This window comes from Mirounga leonina, unplaced genomic scaffold (assembly GCF_011800145.1).
Source record: "Mirounga leonina isolate KUSES-001 unplaced genomic scaffold, KU_Mleo_1.0 Mir_53, whole genome shotgun sequence".
NCBI classification, from domain to species: Eukaryota; Metazoa; Chordata; class Mammalia; order Carnivora; family Phocidae; genus Mirounga; species Mirounga leonina.
Window position 1 is genome coordinate 4,040,820 of NW_023270807.1, and position 19,856 is coordinate 4,060,675.

Sequence of the window (19,856 nt, forward strand, 5' to 3'; positions counted from 1 at the left end):
AAGCACGCCAGGGGGCCTTCCCTGTGAGAAGCAGGACCAAAGTCACCGGACCCCCAACTCTCCGAAACCACTCCCCTACAACAAGGGCAGAGAAACACTTGGGGAACTCAGGTGGACCCCAACTGGTACTCAGACCCCATCAGATGGAAACCCGTGGTCCCCAGAGGGGTTCCATCTGTAAGTTCTCCTGGTTTTACAAACCCGGTGTTGGGAAGAATTGAATTAAGGGAGCTCTGCCTTTTCCAGAGAAGGCAGAGCTCGGTGCTTTAGCTGGGCCCACTCTACCCCTTCCGCTGTAACCATGCGACCACTATACCAAATGACTCGGCAAAATCCGGGACTGTCATGGGCAAGCAGTGCTGAGCTGACGGGGTGCGGGTGGAACCTTTTCTGAAGCCGGGAGGGCCCCTACAGGCGCTGCCTTCCTGTTCGTAGGCCCATGCCCTAGCCGAGGCTTTGTGAGCTGGCATCTTGACCTTGAGTAATTCACAAGATCGTCCACCGGCCTCCCCCGCGGCTGGTCTACACCAAGGCCCGGCACTGTCATCCCCAGGCTGAGCCGCCCCTGACCCCTTCTCACACCAACACGGAGGGCTGAGGAGGACCCTGCGGATAGCTGCTGCGTCCATAAAAATAACACGCTCCCCACAAAACTCCAAATCACCACCAATACATTTATTTGAGGGAGACAAGGTCAGATCTTATCGGGAACTTTTAAACCGAACAGTACGAGAGACACTGGCCTGCCTAACTTCCGGGTGTTCACAACCGTGCAGGGAACCAGATCCTGCACGTAAAACCTCACCATGAAACCCACGAGCATTTGATGAGGGAGACACATTCGGAGCAGTCACGTGATTTCCCGTTCAGAAGGTGCCGCCTTTGTGTCTGAGGAGTAGTGTTGAGGAGCACGAGGGTAGCACCTCGCAAGAGCTTCCTAGCACAGGCCTGCACATGACGGTGGCCTCGTGCAAGGGGACCATGCCCTATTTACAAAGCAGGAGAGCAGGCTCCCAGCTGAGCTGCAGGATGACGGCTGGGGCTGACTGCGGCGGGGGATGGGGGGGGGGGGAATCTGACTCCGTGAGCCTTTTCCCATCCTACCTGGGCCTCCACGAGCCATTCTCTGGCCCCTTGCACAGGACAGACTTGGCAAATCTGTGAAGGAAGGGGGTTCTGCCCCAGTTCCCTAGCCCCACCCCACCTTCCCCAGGTCTAACAGGTAACCCATCCACTGGGTGCAGCCTCCCCCTGACCCGACTCCCACTGCTGAACAGACACACGGCAAATATGGAAAGTGAAGCCTCGCTGGCCGGGCTGGACTCATCTGACAGGTGCCCAAGGTGATCAGGCCCCACCCACGGCGAGGCTGAGACACGGTGTTTTTTTCAGGGGATTCAGGTTACTCCAGGGCAAAGCACGATCCTGATGACACCCGGCGGAAAAGCAAACTGGAGCCGCGGAAAAGCTGGCCCTGGATTGGAAGGAATGGGCAGGTCAGTGACAGGGGAGGCCATCCTTCCCGTCCCGCCCCAGAGCAAGGCCAGCATGAGGCAAAGGAGGGGTCCGCAGTGCAGAGACCCTAGGGTCAGGGGTGGAGGGCATAGGCTGGCAGTCTTAGAGGGCAAGGTCAGAATATGCCCTGCGCTGAAGCACCAGGGAGCAGTTTGCTTCCCGTCACAGGGTGTCCAGTGTCGCTGGGGCTCCCCAGTAGGGAACCCCCAAAGAGGACACTCGTCGCCCTTCTGGCTTCAGAGACTTCTGGGACTCCCTAACGCCCATGGGATATGAAGCATGCAGACCTGACTGGAGCCACTGGGAAGAACGGGGTCTGCCTCTCGCCCCCTCTTGCTTCCCTCTCATCTGTCCTCTTCTCAGCCCTGAGGCCTGTCTGTGTGCTGGCTCCTCCCTAGACCACTGCCCCGCTCTACTTCGAGAACCACGGCTAGGCAAAGGCAAGGATCTGCCCTGGGCCAGATGCCTGGATCCTTGACCTCTGCGCCCAAAAGCTCCAGGCCAACAGGAGGGTGCTTGGGCCAAGAACACGAAATCCCGAGACTGGCACCCTTGCCACGTGGCCCAGCTCAAGCCTCAGGTTCTCCTGAGGGCATCGGGATGTCTTGTGGAAGGGAGGGGTCGGCCTTGGACACGGCGGCCACCGTGTTTTCAGCTGTGTTACTCAAGGACTAAGATCTTGGGCTTCACCACCTACTCCGTGGGCTCCCTCAGAGTCTTCCTTCTACGAGTCTTTAAGAGTTGAAGAAGAGGGCGCCTGGGTGGCTCAGTTGGTTAAGCGACTGCCTTCGGCTCAGGTCATGATCCTGGAGTCCCGGGATCGAGTCCCACATCGGGCTCCCTGCTCAGCAGGGGGTCTGCTGCTCCCTCTGACCCTCTTCCCTCTCGTGCTCTCTGTCTCTCATTTTCTCTCTCTCTCAAATAAATAAATAAAATCTTTAAAAAAAAAAAAAGAGTTGAAGAAGAAAAGGAGACTGTGTCTACTATAAAATCTGTAAGTAAATTGAGATCTAGCGACCTCATGTCCTTTCTAAAATAAAATGAAAATTTAATGAAAATGCCTTAAACCAAGAGTCTATATTCTCTTTATCCTCCCTACGACAACTGGATCCCGTGACAATCTCTCACCTTTCCACTCAATATAAAGCCCACAAAACCATCTGACCTGATTGGTGTGGGGGAAGAATGGGGGGGTGGGGGGACCTTCTCTGTTGGGAGCTTGCTTACCTGCACGCTCAGGTATTTCCAGCAGTGGATCCAAGACTTGAACACGGGGGAGTACGGGGGCAGCCCGGCCTGCAGCCTGCCCAGGAAGGAGAGTGTGTTAGACCCACTGAACGATGGGAGATGGCTCAGCCAAGGCAAAGGCGATCTCAAGCAATGGCCTGGAGCTTCCACCACCCATATCCCGAATCACGGATGCAGCCCAGAGGGGCGCGGTGAATCCCAGAAGACGCTAGCGTACCTGGCGGGCGGGGGGGCGGGGGGGGTGAGCCTACCCACAGACCAGGCGGGAGAAAGCAGAGCACTGGACAGGCTGAGCTAGACCCCCCCAGCCCCCACAGCCCTGGCAGGGTGCCCGGGGGGAGGGCTGCACACCTACCCGCAGTTGTTCACAGCCATGAGGTCACCAACCAGCAGGAAGGGGTAGGTCAGCATGCTCACTGCAATCTGAAACCCAGGGAGACCTGAGTGGCAGTGACCCCGCCACCCTCGGTCCCGACTCGGGGAGCGAGGGCATGCCGTGCCAACACCCGACACCCAGGCGTGCCTCCAGCCACCGCTAGAGCTGGCCGCCTAGGCCCCGCCCAGGCCCACAGGGCAGCAGAAAGGGCAGCTAGCTGAGCCAACGTGACTTACCCCCATCACAAATTTGGTGTAGCTCCGGATGGCCAGGGCCTGGCTGAACTGGAGACAGAAAGGAAGACTAGTTTGCTACAGGTACCTCGGGCTGCCCTTCAGATAAGCACCCTTGCCCCATGCTGCCTGGTCTGCGGCCCCCCAGCCTCACCCCGTACACTGGCCTCACACCCCCTCTGGGCTCAGGTCCCCTCACATTGCTGCGTATACTGCATTCCCTTCTAGGGCCTGCCAGTGGCTTCTGTGGCCTTGAGCCAGAGCCAAAAGCAGCCCTGGGAGGCGGACGTGGGGGGAGAGGCCTAACGGGACTTCCGAGACTCAGCCAGGGATGGTGAGGAGCTGCTGGCCTGTGTGCCCCACTGAGCTGTGAGTTCCAAGAGTCTGGCCCGTGTCTGCCTTGATCAGTGCCAGAGCTTGGCACACAGCTGGTGCTCAGTAAGTGCTTGCTTAACGGGAAGACGGACACCCACCCCAACTGCCCAGACACAGAATCCTGGTCCTGCAGCAAAAGGTGAGGGGAAACTCTAAGCTTCCTGCCACCCCCCTACCTTACCAAGCTCTCATCCCCCTCGGACTCCCAAGATCTGGATTCTACTTTGCCCAGAAGAGAGCCCCTCGCCGGGAAGGGGGAACTCCCTGTCCCTCAGCTTCCAGCGGCATGGCCATCCTAACAGGTGTCTACCCTGTAACCTTGGATGGAGGCTTGCCCAGCCCTCTGCGTGAATGGCAGCCTCGTCTTAGCCTTTAAGCCACACACAGAAGAGCACTTGAAAACCCCTTTCCATAAAGCTGCAGAAAGCCAATCAGCTGTGGGACACCCCACCCCCACTGTCACAGGCTTGCTGTGCGTGTGACAGCAGCAGCCCCCCCATCCACGAGGCCCTGAGAAAGGGCAGGGCCCGGGATACATGGGAGAGCTGGTCTCTAAGGAACCACCTGAATTTGCTTACACTGAAAGGCCAATAGGACTCACCTACCCAAGTCAAATGGCCAGACCCGATTTCCCTCTGAGCAGAGGCTCTTAGCTGGGGTGGGACATTCTTCACCACACAGACACATGCCCAGACACAGACGGATGCAGACTATGAGCCCCCCCCACCCCCCGAGGTGATTCTGACAAGACAGGTTCCCGCCCCCCATCCTCCTGGGCCTGCAATCCCACTGTTAGAATGTCTGGCTACCAGGAATCCCCTGCCCATCACTGCTCCCCAACTCATCCTGTCTCAGGCTGAACCAGTCAACCCATCAGGTCCCTAGACACCTTTCTTAAACAAGGACCTTTTAGAAGGACCAACGCCTCCTCATGCCTGACCCAGCCTGCTGAGGTCTGTGCAGACCACTGCTAACAAAAATTGTGGGGTGCGCCTTCATTGGACCCTTGCCAGGCGACCTAAAAAGCCTCAAGGCGGGGGAAACGCCCTCGGGCCAATACAGGGAAAGACCTAGTCCTAGCCCTGTTGATTCCTAGCCAAGTGCCTCGGGAGAGCCTTTTGATCTCTGGGTCTCAACTTCTTTACCAGTAAAATTACACCTGCACCGTTCCCTTCACAATTGGGGTGCTGTTGGGATCAAATGTCATAATGTTCACATAAGGGTTCTAAAAAGCTTAAAACATTAAGCAAAAGTTAAAGGGTTATTAGCTAGTCTGTGTCCTGGTTTCCTGATTCATCGTTGGGTCATTGCCTCGGATAAGCTGGGGTCTGTTTTATTTCTGAAGCTGCCCAAGGACGGGCATTCCATGAACTCCTCCAGGTCTGGTTACGGATCTTGAATCTCCTCTCTCTTGAGCCCACTCTCCCCAGAGGCAAAGCTAACCCCAGGACAAAAGGTCCTTTAAGGGGGTGCTGGGTGGCTCAGTCAGTTAAGCCTCCAACTCCTGACTTCAGCTCAGGCCATGATCTCAGTGTCCTGGGAATTGAGCCCCGTGTCGGGCTCCAAGCTCAGCAGGGAGTCTGCTTGGGACTCTTTCTCCCTCTGCCCCTCCCCCAGCTCATGCTCTCTAAAATAAATAGATAAATCTTAAAAAAGGTGGGGTCCTCTTAGACCACCCCCAGAGACCCTCTCTAGCCCTCAGGGCCTGGTGCTAAGGATCCCAGGGTCCTGAGTCTGCCCCAGACTCTGCATATCAGCAGTACATGGAAAGATTGACAAGTCCTTGTTCCAACCAACCTGGGAACCTGGATTCTGGTCGTTTCCCAGCCCCCCTGGGGTGTCACTCACGCTGTCATCCACCAGGTAGGCATTGATGAAGTGGGCCAGCAGGTTACAGCCCCACAAGAAAACCACATCTCCCAGGAGGTGAGGGATTAAGCCGCTAAAAAACAAGGTGAGCAAAGATGAGCAGGGGGAGGGAGGGGACCATTTCTTGGGGGCTCCATGCCCAGGAAGGAGGCAGGGATGTTCCAAGCTCAAAACATCAGCATATCCAAGGTACAGCCTCAGGAAAAAAGCCTGCAAGGGGCCACACGGACCTGCAGCTATCCACACCAGGAAGGCCGTGTCCTCTTCTCCGTGGGGGGTTGTCACAGGCCACATCTGATGCCACAAATTAGTTTCTGGTTTCACAAGTGGTTTTCGAACCAGACGCCAGACCTCAAAACGTGAATGTTGCTAAATCTGGGATTTTCACATGCAGATTATGAGACAGGGTCTACACATTTATAGTTTTCTCCTGGCCTCTTTACCTGATCCACTCTCACAAAACACTTTGCTTGATGCATTTGTTGTCTTCATCCCTAGAATGTTCCACTGAAGACATTCCATACAAGCTTTTGCAAGGAAGGCTGACTGTTAAAGTGATGGCCCTCAGAAGAAACAGCCCTCCACACTGCTATGGAAGGTCCCAAAAATACAGGCAAAAAGCCAGCCTGAGATCAGTGGGTCCCATGTGCTACTGGTGTTTCTTTTAATGTGTTTATTTGCTTGTTTAGATACGGAGCGACTTAGAAAACTCTCCAGGAGAAGAGTGGCTATCTCTTGGGAGGGGTGGCAGAGATTTCTGAGATCTGTGAAACTCTTATTTGAAAATACCTGAAGAGCTCAGAAGAATATACGCAACCCATCTAGGTGATAAGGGATATGAAGAAACTGAAACTTCACGAACGCAATCCCCAATCTTGATGCGTCCACCTGTGTTCAGATGAACCCCTCACATACACTCTGGTGCCCTCTCGGTGTTGTAACTCATACAGGTGTCACCCAGGCCACAAATATGTGACGAACAGAACCCGACGAGGAGGCATGTGCTGTGTCAGAATCTCTTCACACCCGGGACGAGGACTCTACACAATGAGCATGAAAACTGCAAGACGTGGCGACTCGTCATTTTATGGTCTGAAGTACCCGTCACATGAGCAAACACTTATCCCTGTGTATTTATACATCTATGTATGTACGCATATATATGCATGAATACATTGAGTGTGAGTTCGTGTGTGTGTGTGCGTGTATTAATCAAGGTTTGGAATCCTGGCACTCCCGACACGGAGGACTGGACAGGGCCTCGCTGCGGGGGGCTGACCCCTGCACTGCAGGATCCCTAGCAGCCTCCCTGGCCTCTCCCCACTAGCTGCCAACTGTGACAACCAAAAGATGTCTCCAGACATTTCGAGTGTTCCCCAGAGGCAAAAATCCCCTCCCAGTGAGAACCATATAGTAGATATGCCCATACACACACGTGCACCTACATGGTCATTTCTTGGTTAAGTGAGATCCTAAATAAACACCCCTGACCAACTACGAAACCACAGTGAATGAACAGAGAACACCATTATCCAGTATGTTATGTACCTAACAGCGTGTCTGTCACTGCCCAGACCTTAACAAGGCAAAACAACAGCAAGCTGTCGGGAGTGGCTTTGGGGTCTGCTTGTGTCCGGACACAGTCTTTCCAGTATAAGCTTTCTGTGTTACAGGTGACGTAAGGTGGGTGGGAGACACCCAGGAGGGCAGGGGTCTGTGAGTCTCGGGAGGCGATGGGCCCCTGCCACGGACCACTCTGCACAAACACAGGCCCAGCAGAACGGTGTCTTGACCTTTTAGGAGAAGCCAGAGATCCAGATTGTTCTGTGCAACACCCGCCATGTTACACAGAGTGCCCTGGCTTAGGAAGATCAGCCCACTCCCAACCCCAGGGCCAAGGGACAGTGTCAGGCGAAGGGGCCAGTCAGGCCGTCTCCCCCATGTGCTGGACAAACAGGACCATGTCTGCGTGAGCCGTGATCTGCAAAGGGCGAGCAGCTTTGGTCCCGGTCATCCGCGGCTCACACGTGCCACGGAGCTCCACGGAGCTCCACGGAGCCGGATGCAGCTATGTGGGAGGGGCAGACCCCGGGGTTAGTCTGAGCCCGCAGCTACGGCCTGAGAGGTCGAGAACGTGTCTGTTAGTAGAGCTGTGCCACATGGCCAGCTACGGGGTATAGAAACTCACGTACACAAAGAATCCCAGCAGCCCCTCCTCTTTGAAAATCTTCCCAATGGAGCTCAGCACACCGCTGTGAAGAAGGGAAGACAGGGAAATGAGGTCCCCCGGTCACCTTGGAGAAGCCCAGCCCCTGGTGTGGAGGAGAGCCCACCATCCCTGCTCTGAGCCGTCTAGTCCTGGCGGGGATAGGGAAGGGATATTCTCCGTTACCAGGGAGAACCCAAGTATAGAAGATGAGAGAGGGCGCCTGGGTGGCTCAGTTGGTTAAGCGACTGCCTTCGGCTCAGGTCATGATCCTGGAGTCCCGGGATCGAGTCCCGCATCGGGCTCCCTGCTCGGCGGGGAGTCTGCTTCTCCCTCTGACCCTCCCCCCGTCTCATGTGCTCTCTCTCTTTCTCTCTCATAAATAAATAAAATCTTTAAAAAAAAAAAAAAGATGAGAGAGCTCTTGTTTGGGGGTGAGGGGTGTTACACAGGAGACAGGAAACCCACTTACCCCCAGGACAGAAGCCCAGCAGTTCCCTACTGCGGCTTTCTGGGGATCTAGAATTTGGGCATTAGCCTTCCATTGTGGGCTACTGCAAAGACAACAGGCCTCTCTCCTGCCTGGCCCTAGTACTTCTCTCTGGAGTAACCTTCCAGCAGAGTAGCCTGCATGCCCTACAGCGGGAGAGCAGGAGGGGTGGGGGGGGGGGGGAACCCACCTGCCCAGAGGACAGAGAAGGAAAATGGAGCCCTACAGGAGACCCTGGCACCAGACAGCCCAGATGCAGCCTGGGAAAAAGCACCCGGCCCTCCCCAGCAGCTCAGAGATCAAAGGACAGGCTGGTGCCTTAGGTATGAAATGCAAAGGAGGCTCAAGAGCAATCTCTGGGACTCGTAGCTAGTGATGCCAAGTGGCCCGTCCTACATGGAGTTCCTCCAAAGCCTAGGTGGCAGAGAAAACCTAAAAGAAAGATGGAGATGGTGGGAGCCAAAGCCCTGGCTAGCGCCGCTCCTAAGGCACCCAGCCCTGCCAGGCCCCACAGCCCTTCTTCTTTAACAGTGGCATGGCCCACTGGGGCTGAGCCAGATCATCCCCTCCCGGCCCTGTCGACCAACATCACGTTTCAGTTTAGGAGAATGGGCCAACTTCCCATTAGTGAACCCAAAATGAGGCCATGGCACTGGAGCTCCCTGGGGCAGTGGTCCCACAGGACAGCTGCAGAAAACGGAAGCCAGGAACTGAGTCTTAGGAAGGGTCCCAGAGACTGTCCTCCTGCCACATGCCGCCTGCTGTCCCGCACTGAGCTTCGTAGGGGCAGGGAGGGCGTAACTGCCACGGGGGAGGGCTGTGGCCTCACAGCTATGTCCCTACAGCTCCCACCTCAGGGCCGGGCACGGCAGAGGCTGGGGAAGTATTTGGTGAGCAACCGGGGGGACGGGCCCACACCCGCAGAGGGGACAGCCTCGTAACAGAAAATGGAACGAGCTAAATGGTTAGGGCATAACTAGGGGGTCCAGGATGGAACCCTAGCTCAGTCCCAAGGGGCACAATCCAAGCCAACTCCGCTCCCACTCACCCCCTCGGCAGGGCTGCCGGGATCAGCCAGGGCAGCCCTGGATGGGCGACGGAGAGGAGCAAATGCCCCTGCCACGTTCCTCGGACACTAGCACATCAGAACGAGGGCAGAAGAGGGACAGCACCTGACCCAGCGTGGCCTGTCCTGGCAGACTCTTGAGTGGTGACAGGGCCACTCCTGCCAGTTCTGCAAGAATTACCCACCTGTACTTGGCCTCCCGTCCCACAAATTGGACCATGCAGCGCATTGAGATGACTGAGGAAAAAGAAACACACAAGGGTGACACGGTGGCCAAAGCCCATGGCAACCCAGCGGTGGGGTGCCCACTGCCGTGGAAACCGCGCGTGGCCTGTGTCAGCGCGGGAGGGGGAGGAGGGCCTCAGGGATTCTCCGTCACACCCCGTGACCACGGCATCCTGTTTCTTCTGCCTGGGAAGGGCCCCGGCTCCCTCCAGACAGGACTCCCCGCCAACTTGTCCTCAGCGCAGTTCCAGCGGAGGACCCCCACCCGACTATACTTCCCAGTGATCTAGCACTGCCCGGCTTCGCCCCGCAAGGGGTTACCCCACAGCTGAGAAGCCGTCTCCAGTGGGGTGGCTCACCATGCAGGGGGTGGGCCAGCATGCGGGACACACACTGCATCATCATCTCGTAGGAGGTCTGGAAGAGAGCAGAGGGTGGGGACTCGGCCTGCCCTCTCTCAGGACTGGCACTCAAGGGGAACCACAAGCTCTTACAGGGGAAAAACTGGGATCCCACAGCCCCCGGAGGGGTCAGTCGACCTGGGATCACCCCACTTGTCAGCTACCCCCCATCCCCTCCACCCAGGAGTGCTGCTGAGTCTTGCACTAGGCCCCACGATGGCCGAGAGGCTTTGTGGTATTCCTTACAGCGTCCTTACAGGGCTCCTTCCGTGTCCCACCCTAGCCACGCACACACGAGGAGCCAAACCTGTGTCTCTTCAATGGCCCGGCCGACTCGGCCGTGAGAAATAATCAGACTCCCCTCCCAGGGCGTCTCCCTCTCCCAACTCGATACCCACCTCCTTCACTACTTTCCTCAGAGAAGTCTTCATGTCATCCTTGTTGGAAACCTGTTCGATCTCATCTGGAGGGAAAACCTGAGGTACAAAAAACAAAGGAGTGAGGCGCCTGGCTGGCTCTGTCACACGGCATGCGACTCTCGACCTCAGGGTTTTGAGTTCGAGCTCGAGCCCATACTGGCGTCAAGCTTACTTAATTAAAAAAACAAAAACAGGGGCGCCTGGGTGGCTCAGCCGGTTAAGCAACTGCCTTCGGCTCAGGTCATGATCCTGGAGTCCCGGGATCGAGTCCCGCATCGGGCTCCCGGCTCGGCGGGGAGTCTGCTTCTCCCTCTGATCCTCCCCCTCTCATGCTCTCTGTCTCCCATTCTCTCTCTCAGATAAATAAAAAATCTGAAACAAAACAAAACAAAACAAAAACAAAAAACAAAAAAGGAGGGCCAAAAGCAAAGTACAGCTATGCCTCTTAAATGTCACACTGAAGGGACAGGGACAGCAGGAACCAGCTCCTACTATTTTCCCTATAGCTGGGTCCACCTCTGGTAACCCCAGGCCTGCAGCTCGGGGGGTTGGTGGGGAGCCCCTGCCTGCCTGGTGTCACAGTTGTGGGCAAGCGGGAGGACTATGGGGCAGGACCGTTCCCAATCAAGGAGATGCAGTGTGCGACCACCAGGGTTTAGAGCCCGGCTATGGTGCTAGGTGTAGCCGGGGGAAGGAGAAATGGACCGGCGCACACGGCTGTCTCTGGGGCTGGCAGGGAGCTTGGGGGAACTTCAGGCAACAGCTCCTGGCTTCGCCCCAGGCTCACCTTCTTCATACTGCCCCGAGTCACCGTGGAGAGGGCGTTGGACATCAGTCGGGGGCTCAGGCCTCGGAAGAGCCCTATCTTCCCATCCACCTGCACGATGTACTTGGCTATAAGAAAGCAGAGGTGGCCATGTCACGCCCGGCCCAGACATACCCACCCCGGGTCACACTCACTCCCAGACCAGATGCGGCCTGTCCCTCAGTCACGGAAGGGGCGGTTATCTGTCCAAAACCCCAGAAGCGATCGGGCCCCAACGCCAAAGTCTTCTCTAGCCCATTTCTTTGTGTAAAACCTTCAGAATGTATTTTCGACCAACAAATTCACATATTTTAACTTTGCAGAAATATTTGGCAAGCTCAGCTACAGTTTTTCAATTCAGCAACTTCAGTGCTACAACCCAGAAACCAATTCTGCTGCTTATAAAAAATGCTTTTCTTGGGGCGCCTGGCTGGCTCGGTCAGAGGAGCATTCAACGCTTGATCTTGGGGTTGTGTATTCCAGCCCCACGTTGGAAAAATAATTTTTCAAAAAATGTTTTCCTTGGGGGCAAGAAAAAAAGGAAAAAGGCAGAGAGTGCTCACAGGCAACGATAAAGTTTGGAACCTAAGGGAGGAAAAAAGGGAAAAAGGAAGAAAGGCTCAAGGGCATCCCCTAAGCACACCACGGAGAGGGCCACCCTCATACTGTCGCTATGCTGCACCCAGGCTCCCACCTGGTACCCATTAGCATTTATGAATCACAGCAGGGGGTGGGGGTTGGGAGGGGGCGACATAACTAGTGGAGAAGTAACCAAAACGGGCACCGGTGAACTATTCTAGAGAAAAAACATGAGCAGCCAGGGAAGCTAGGCCCTACCTGAATGAGTGGTTTTTTCTTTCTTTTTCTTTTCAAGATTTCTTTCTTTCTTTGACAGAAAGAGAGAGAGAGAGAGTGCGCGCCAGCGTTCTAACATGTGTGCATGTGAGCAGGAGGGGGGCAGAGAAGGAGGGAGAGAGAGAATCTCAAGCGGACTCCACACTCAGCGCAGAGCCTGAAGTGGGGCTCCATCTCACGGCCCTGAGACCAGGACCTGAGCCAAAATCAAGAGTCTGAGGCTCAACTGACCGAGCCACCCAGGCGCCCCAGTATTTTTTCATTAGGGCCTCTAAAAGGACACGTCTCTTAATGTTTCATTATTTTTTCTTTTTTTTAAAGATTTTATTTATTTATTTGACAGAGAGAGACACAGCGAGAGGGAACACAAGCAGGGGGAGTGAGAGAGGGAGAAACAGGCTTCCCGCGGAGCAGGGAGCCCAACGTGGGGCTTGATCCCAGGACCCTGGGATCATGACCTGAGCCGAAGGCAGAGGCTTAATGACTGAGCCACCCAGGCGCCAATGTTTCATTATTTTTTTTAAAGATTTTTATTTATTTTTTTATTTGAGAGAGGGAGAGAGAGACAGAGCGCTTGCACATGGGGGGCTCGGGAGCAGAGGAAGAGGGACAAGCAGATTCTACACCGAGCACGGAGCCCAGTGTGGGGCTGGATCCTAGACCCTGACATCAGGACCTGAGCCAAAACCAAAAGTCGGAAGCTTAACCAACTGAGCCACCCAGGCGCCCCTGAAGATTTTATTAAGTACCCACCACACCCAATGTGGGGCTCGAACTTAGAACCCCAAGATCAAGAGTCACATGCTTTACCAACTGAGCCAGCCAGGTGCTCAAATGAAACCTTTTAAACTATGTTCAAGAAGGTGATGTGTTCTCATGAGAGAGACGGACTCTGAAAAACAAACTGAGGGTTCTTGAGGGGAGGGGGGTGGGAGGATGGGTTAGCCTGGCAATGGGTATTAAAGAGGGCATGTTCTGCACGGAGCACTGGGTGTTATATGCAAACAATGAATCATGGAACACCACATCAAAAACTAATGATGTAATGTATGGTGATTAACGTAACATAGTAGAAGCTGATGTGTTCTTATAAACCCGCATAACTAGAAGCTAGCAGAACTTTCTCTCGGCCCCTGAGCACCCCTTCCAGACCCGACTTCAGCTCCTTAGCACCACCCAGTGGCAGGAACCAGCAAAAGAGTCTTCCTCTCCAAAGCAACCTGTCTGCCAACCCAGCAAATTCAATGTCACTGCTGGAACAGGCTTGCCTTGGGGCCCGAGAGCACCTGTTCCCTGCATATTTGGCTTTCTGAGATGGGGGTGGGGCTGGAAAGAGAGGAATAGGAGGGGACCGGACACTGGATGCCGTGGCAGGGTGCCCCGCTTCACAGAGTGAACAGGCAGGAGGAAGGTTTATTTTGGGGGAGGGGGGTCCAGGCAAAAAAGAGATGCAGGCGGGGTAAAGCCTCAGTGCGATCGCCGCTGAGTCACTTAGCCTCTTTCTACCCGATTTGCCCACCAGTAAAAAAAAGGAGTAAGGACCCCTATTTCTCCTCATCTCAGAGGTGATTTATGAATAAGTGAGAGCAGAGAAAGGTATGCAAAAATCCCTACGGGGGCCTCTATGGGCCCAAAGGGTCCCATAGCCAGCCAGGGGCTCTGTCATTCCATGGTTTCTCTGCAGTCCCTGCAAAACTCTGTTACACCAAAGAATGTCACGACAGCTGTGGCACTTTTCATCATGACCTGGAGAGGAGTGGATGTTGTCTAGACAGGAGACAGACAGCTGAGTCCCCTCGCTCACGCCCAACAGCCATCTGTTTATAATATCTGGACTGAAACAACATTTATATACACGGGGTGAGCAGGAGCACCTCAGAACTCAGCTCATCTTTGCAAGAAGCAAGATGTGGGTCAAGACCCCTCTACGCTGAGTCCTTTTGGGAAGGACTGTGTGACACGAGGAGAGAGAGTCCGGCTTCTAACCTGGGGCCCCTCACGTGGCTAGAGCATGCAGAGAAGCCACAAGGGAAGGGCTGACAGCCCGCCACCCCAGCTTCACCTTTATACACTGGCTTCCCTGTTCAGTGGTCTGGGTGCCTGCCTACCTCTGTGACCTCCCCCTCCCCTTCACGGACTGTTTCTAAATAAAACCAAATACAAACACATTTCCCCACAAAATGACATGTTCGGCCTGGCCCCGGGCTACTCAACATCATGGTGGCAAAAATGGAAGAGAAACACAAAGTCAGATTCTGCCAAGAGTGTGTGGAATTTAAAAAAAAAAAAAAAAAAAAAAAAAAAAGGGGTGACAGGAGGCAAAGCCCCAGGTTATTTGGCAGATTTTCAGAGAGTATTTTGGACTGACCAAACAGGTATGAAGAGAAGAAGTGGGGGCACCTGGGTGGCTCAGTCGTTAAGCGTCTGCCTTCGGCTCAGGTCATGATCCCAGGGTCCTGGGATCGAGCCCCGCATCGGGCTCCCTGCTCAGTGGGAAGCCTGCTTCTCCCTCTCCCACTCTCCCTGCTTGTGTTCCCTCTCACTGTGTCTCTCTCTGTCAAATAAATAAATAAAATCTTTAAAAAAAAAAAAAAAAAAGAGAAGTGAACGAAGCCTGAGGGGGATCAGCCCAGCTGTGAACGTGGACAGCAAGGGTATATCTGGAGAAGTCCAGGGAGGGTGGGCACTAGGAGAGAGACAGCGATGGTGGACTGGAACGGCCTGAGCCAGCCCAGGGGCCTGGGGACGAGCAGTGAGAGACAGCCAGGTGGGCTCAGGTGGCATGGGGTGAGCTCCCCCGGGGCGGTGGGCTTCTGGGGAGAGACCTCCAGCCAGCAGAGCCACGGCAGGGGCTGTGGGGTGCTTGCACGAAGGGCCTGGATGAAGAAGCTGCCACGACTTCGCCGACTAGGAGCGCAGGGCAGTGAGGCGGTCTGCCGAGCCCAAGCGACGACCCGCCAGAGGTAGAGCGCGACGCCCCGGGGGCTGGCTGCTCGTGCCCAGTGTGGGAAGATGCTCAGTGGGGCCCACCGCCTGGGGAACACAGGGGAAAGAGGAGGAAGGAGAGGAACCCAGGAAGCCGCCAGATAACAGGAAAGCAGAAAAACTGGCAACAGGGCCAGACTGCTTGAAAAGCACAGGGAAACCTCCTCGGACCCCCACTTCCAGGCACACCTTGGGACAGCAGAGATGACAGGGGCTGGTGTCCGGGAGGCTGCAGGCGGCAGAGCTGGACCAAAGTCATCTTGTCCACCTGCTCCCACCCCAGCAATCTGCTGCTTCTGGTGACACTTCGATCCCCTCCTCCCGGCCAGCACGACACCAGGTGCCACACTGCCCTGCCCTGTGTGTTCCCCGGGGCCAGCTGGGCCTGCTCCCCGGATGACGCTTCTTTTTTGTCCATGGGGGCCTTCCTGCCTGGGAAGCAGACTCACCATAGGTGAAGAAGCTCGGCAGATAGAGGACCTTCCTCCCCAGCACATTGGTCCCAATGGTGGGGGGCATCGGCTCATGACCCACCTTCAGAATCAACAAATACAAAAGGAAGGTCAGATTCTGCTGCTGATCCAGCTCACGGCTGCTCATGCCCCCAGGCCTTTGCCTCTTCGGCCCACAAATTCCAACGCTGCTCCTGCTGGGTGTTTTCCTTGGAAAAACATACCAGAAATGTCATCGGCAGTCTAGAACCACCAGCATCATGCAAGCTCCCAACCAATGGAAACGTCTAGTCCCAGATCCGACCCCTACCACAATCCAAGTCACCCTGTCCCCCAACATTCTCACCTTCAAATTCCAGACATTTCCAATGCGGGAAACCACCCCCCCCCTTTTATGTACTTCGAACCCTGCACTCACCTCAGAATAAATCTCAGGTAATTCCCATCTCTGGGCTAAAATTTCAGTCCAATCTCAATCCCAAATGTGCCAACACCCAAACACGTCACACCCACATCTCAGTCCCAAACTTCAGACAGCTCGGCTCCAAGTAACCCACCCCAAAGTGCACCCCACACTCAAGTTCCCTACTGCACCCACTGCAGAGGCCGACAAATCTGTCCCTCTTGCTCCCAGGCAGCGCAAACTGGTTGCTCCTCAAACCTCAAACAATTCCTCATCTGTGTTCTAATCTTGATCACTTCGTATCCCTGTGACAGAATGACCCCCTTATTTCTGTAAGGCTATTGTAATTCTTGCTGTATAGATGCTCATTATAAATATAGTATCCTTTAAACTCATGGGGGAGGAGAGAGGACACAGCCACCCACACCCCTTGGGGGGGGGGGGGTCTGTCCTGAGGGGTGAGGCCATTTATTATGCTGCCAACTGATGAGGAGAGAGACTCTGCTGCCAGCCAGGAGGCAAGGTATCTCCTAAGTGGGGTGCGAGAAGTCCCCTTCCCGGGCAGGGGGCCAGGACACAAGCCCTGTCCCTCCAAGGAAGCCAGCCAAGCCCCTGGACCAGAGCAGCTCCTTTGGGATGTAGCAGGGAGCAGAAATGGCAGGGCTGGGAAGCTCTGCCTTAATAACTGGACTAGGTATGCTTCTGGTGACAGAGGTAGTCTGTTAGACCAGTTTTCCTGGTCCAATTTCTTCTCTTCTTCGCCTTAGTTGAGTGCTTTTGAAAGCTCTGGTTGTCTCTTGTGGATGTGATTTGAGCTACACGACCGATCACTGACTGTAAATGAAGAAACCCCCTCCATGACGGCCACCTTCTATTAAAAAAAAAAAAAAATTCTAGCCCAGGGGAGTTGAGGGAAAGGGATGAGCCAGCTGACCCAAGCTGTTAGCCCTTCCCCTCTAGACCTTTCCCCTTCTCGGATAAATGCTCGAAGGTTCTGACTTAAGTTTTAATTTCTCACTTCTATAGGCGGTATTCTCTTTACAGCCTCAATTCCAAGTCTGAGCTACTACTGTTCTGTTGCTGTCTCACTCAGTCTAGTCACAATTTGGGAGTCCTAGCCATTCCACCCGCACCTCTAAATCTGCTGTGTCCCTTCACCCCAGGGCCCCCAAATCTGTTGAGTCTATTTTTTTTAACTTCCACCTGGGGTTATAAAAGGCACACATCTCAGCCCCATCCCCCTCATCCTCAAGTTTCCCTGATTTGTGCCCAAGTCACATGCACCCTATTTCACCCCCAAATCTGTTGTTAACCCAGTCCCCCCACAGCCAGAGCTGCGGCCCCGCATCCGACACTGGCAGAGCCAGTTCACCACCCTCAAATCTCCAACTGCTGAAACTTGACTCGGACGAACCCCAATCAGAGGCCCCACATTCTTATTCATTTGGTCTAGCCAACCCCCAAATCTGCCACTCCAATCCTGCCACCTGCCCCCCCAAACCGGGAGCTGCCTTTTTGCAAACTATGGCTGATTCCCAAGCTGTACATATTAAGGTTTCACCCTAAAACATGTTACACTCAGCACCAGTTGGGTTCAGATCAGACAGACTACCTCTGTCACCCGGACTGGGCTCACTCATCCTTACCTACCCAGTTCTTTTCACCCTTTGGGCTCCATCTTGCCCAATTCCCTCTTCAAATCACTCGTATTTCAATTCTCTTCGCAAACCTGTACACCAAATCCACCACGAAGCCGCTTCTCATTTTGTTCACATGAAACGCCCCCCTGCTCCCACCAATTCCTTAGGTACTCCAGCATCCTCTACCCCACAGACCCTCCTATCTGCCACCCTAAAAACCCAGCCCTGACCCAATCTCACTCCGTCAGATGAAAAACTCAGCTCCTGATACCCTTACTTCTCAGGTAACATCAGTTCCAAAGTGCCCACCTTCTCTCCCAAACCTGTAATCTCTACTGCTAAAAATACAATCCTAATTCCCTAAGTAAAGCAGCCCTTGCTCCCAAATCACAACCAAACGCCAGTCTCAATCTTCCCCCACCAGCCGTTTCCAAATCTCAGTCACCATTAGATGCTAGTCAGGCATCCTCATGTCCCCGACTGAATCTCTTCATTCCTTGTCATATTCCCAGTCGCACCTAAAAATCTACTGCCCCATTCCTCAGACCCCAGATTTCAACTGCTCCCATGCCAACTTTATCTCCCACTCTCTCGGTCCAGTTATAAAGACAGTAAATCTGGCGTCCATTCGCTTCAATTCAAACCTTAAATCTTGGTTGGCCTCCGTGTCAATTTTCACCCCCCATCCTCCCCCCGAACGGGAAAATTCTAGGTGAAATCTTCAGTTATCAGTCCAGGCTGGAACCACCCCCATCTAAACAGTGCCCATCTCAGTCTCGTCCACCTAATTCTGCCAAATGCACTCCTTCTACCTGGCCTCCTTCCAGCTCAATGTCTCCCTTTCTCAAGCAGCCCACTTCATCTGCAAGGCCTTGCTGGCCACCACCATATGCCAAGTGCCCCTGCATGGCTCCATTCCAGAGTCACCCCTACCTTGGCCTCAGTTTCTGCCAGCCTCTATCTATCCCGCCACTGTATGTCCCAACTGCCCCTTCTGCCCAATTCCAACACTCCATAACCCATCCCCCCCCCATACAAGGACTGGGAGTCCCATCTCCCGACCCCAACTATGACTTTCATTTTCTTTTCCAAATGCGTCATCCCTTTCCTCCTAAAAGCCTCCTCCTTCTCGGTCCCCTCTCCAGACAAATCGCCATCACATTCCTCCCCCACTGCGTCGCCCTATCTGTTCCCCTCCCTCAAAACGCGTCACCCTGCCACCTCCTCCCATCAAATCTGTCGTCGCCATCAAATCCAGAGCCCCCTTCTCCTGCAAACGCATAGCTCTCCCCTGCTAAATCCTTTGCCTTCGCCCTCTCCCACCAAATTCCCTCACCATTAAATCCACCGTCTCCTTCCCACCCCCCACTCCCCCCGAGTCTGATGCCCTTTCTTCTCTCCTAAATTTTTGGCCCTGGCCTCCAGTCCTTTGTCCCCTCAAACAGCTTTAAATCCATCTCTATCAAATCCAGAGCTCTTGCTACCCACCCCCCCACCCGCGTTTAAATATGTGCTCTTCATCTAAATACTCCGCCTTGGCCCCCAATCCTCCTCCCCGCCCATTCACCAAAACTTCCCCGCCCCTCCCCCATTCTGTTACTTCTTTACTCGCCCTAAAATGCTGCCCCTTCCCTCCTATTCCAAGTTCATCGCCTTCATCCTCCAAACCCCTCTCTCCATTCCTTCGACCCCTTCCCTGCACCCACCAAATTCCTTGTTCCTCCCATCCTCTCCCAAATCTGTCGCTTCTACCCCTTCTCCCCTTACCTTCACCCCCAAGCCCCTCAACGCTTCCTTTCTCCCCGACTCCTTCAGCCCACCAAACCTGCCGTCCTCGCCCCTATCCCCAAATCCGTCGCCATAGACTCCCCGCCCCGATCCTCCTCCAGATGCCGGCCTGTCACCTTCACATCAGCCCCCACCTCCCTGCGGCGCCCTGGCCCCCGACCTGGATAAGCAGCTTCACGTAGAGCAGCGGGTGGCTGAGCGCCGTCACGCCCGCGCCCAGCGCCACGAAAAGAGCCTCGGTGGTCGGGGCGTTGTCCCCGGAGCCCAGGCCCCCGGACCCGCCGTCCATCCTGCGGGCGGAGGGCTGTGCCGCAGGCCGAGGGTGGCGCGGGTGTGCACGGTGCGCGGGCGGCGGATCGCGAGCCCGAGCCTCGACCCCCGCCGCCGCTCCGCCGCGAGCTCCCGCTCCTGCTCCGGCTCCCGCCATCCCCGCGGCACCGCCGCGAGCCCAGGGCGCCACTTCCGGGTCCGAAGCCCCCATGGCGCCGGGCGCCGAGGTCACTCC

The 19,856-nt window shown here is 55.1% G+C and overlaps 1 protein-coding gene across 2 annotated transcripts; it reads right to left on the reverse strand.

The window, feature by feature from the left end:
* Positions 1-654: 654 nt before the first annotated feature.
* On the reverse strand, positions 655-19,856 carry MTCH1 (mitochondrial carrier 1). 2 transcript variants are annotated; one of them, XM_034991872.1, is made up of 12 exons: positions 19,512-19,856; positions 15,518-15,602; positions 11,211-11,317; positions 10,403-10,480; positions 9,963-10,020; positions 9,564-9,615; positions 7,809-7,868; positions 5,596-5,689; positions 3,376-3,423; positions 3,119-3,186; positions 2,743-2,818; positions 655-1,474 (listed from the first exon to the last, which is right to left on the reverse strand). In XM_034991872.1, the coding sequence occupies exons 1-12, from the start codon at positions 19,830-19,832 to the stop codon at positions 1,403-1,405; spliced, it is 1,119 nt and encodes a 372-aa protein (XP_034847763.1). In that variant the 5' UTR covers positions 19,833-19,856; the 3' UTR covers positions 655-1,402. The 2 variants fall into 2 exon arrangements, with proteins under 2 accessions (XP_034847763.1, XP_034847762.1); XM_034991871.1 differs by having other exon boundaries at positions 5,545-5,689.

What these genes read in the sequence shown, in the direction of transcription:
- MTCH1 (XM_034991871.1), bottom strand. Translation starts at nt 19,832, where the DNA reads ATGGGGGCTTCGGACCCGGAAGTGGCGCCCTGGGCTCGCGGCGGTGCC. An exon ending in CTCGGGGCAGTATGAAGAAG is followed by an intron (nt 10,481 to 11,210) that starts GTGAGCCTGGGG and finishes TTTGTACCTCAG; the next exon opens with GTTTTCCCTCCAGATGAGAT. An exon ending in ACACCAAATTTGTGATGGGG is followed by an intron (nt 3,187 to 3,375) that starts GTAAGTCACGTT and finishes CCTGGGTTTCAG; the next exon opens with ATTGCAGTGAGCATGCTGAC.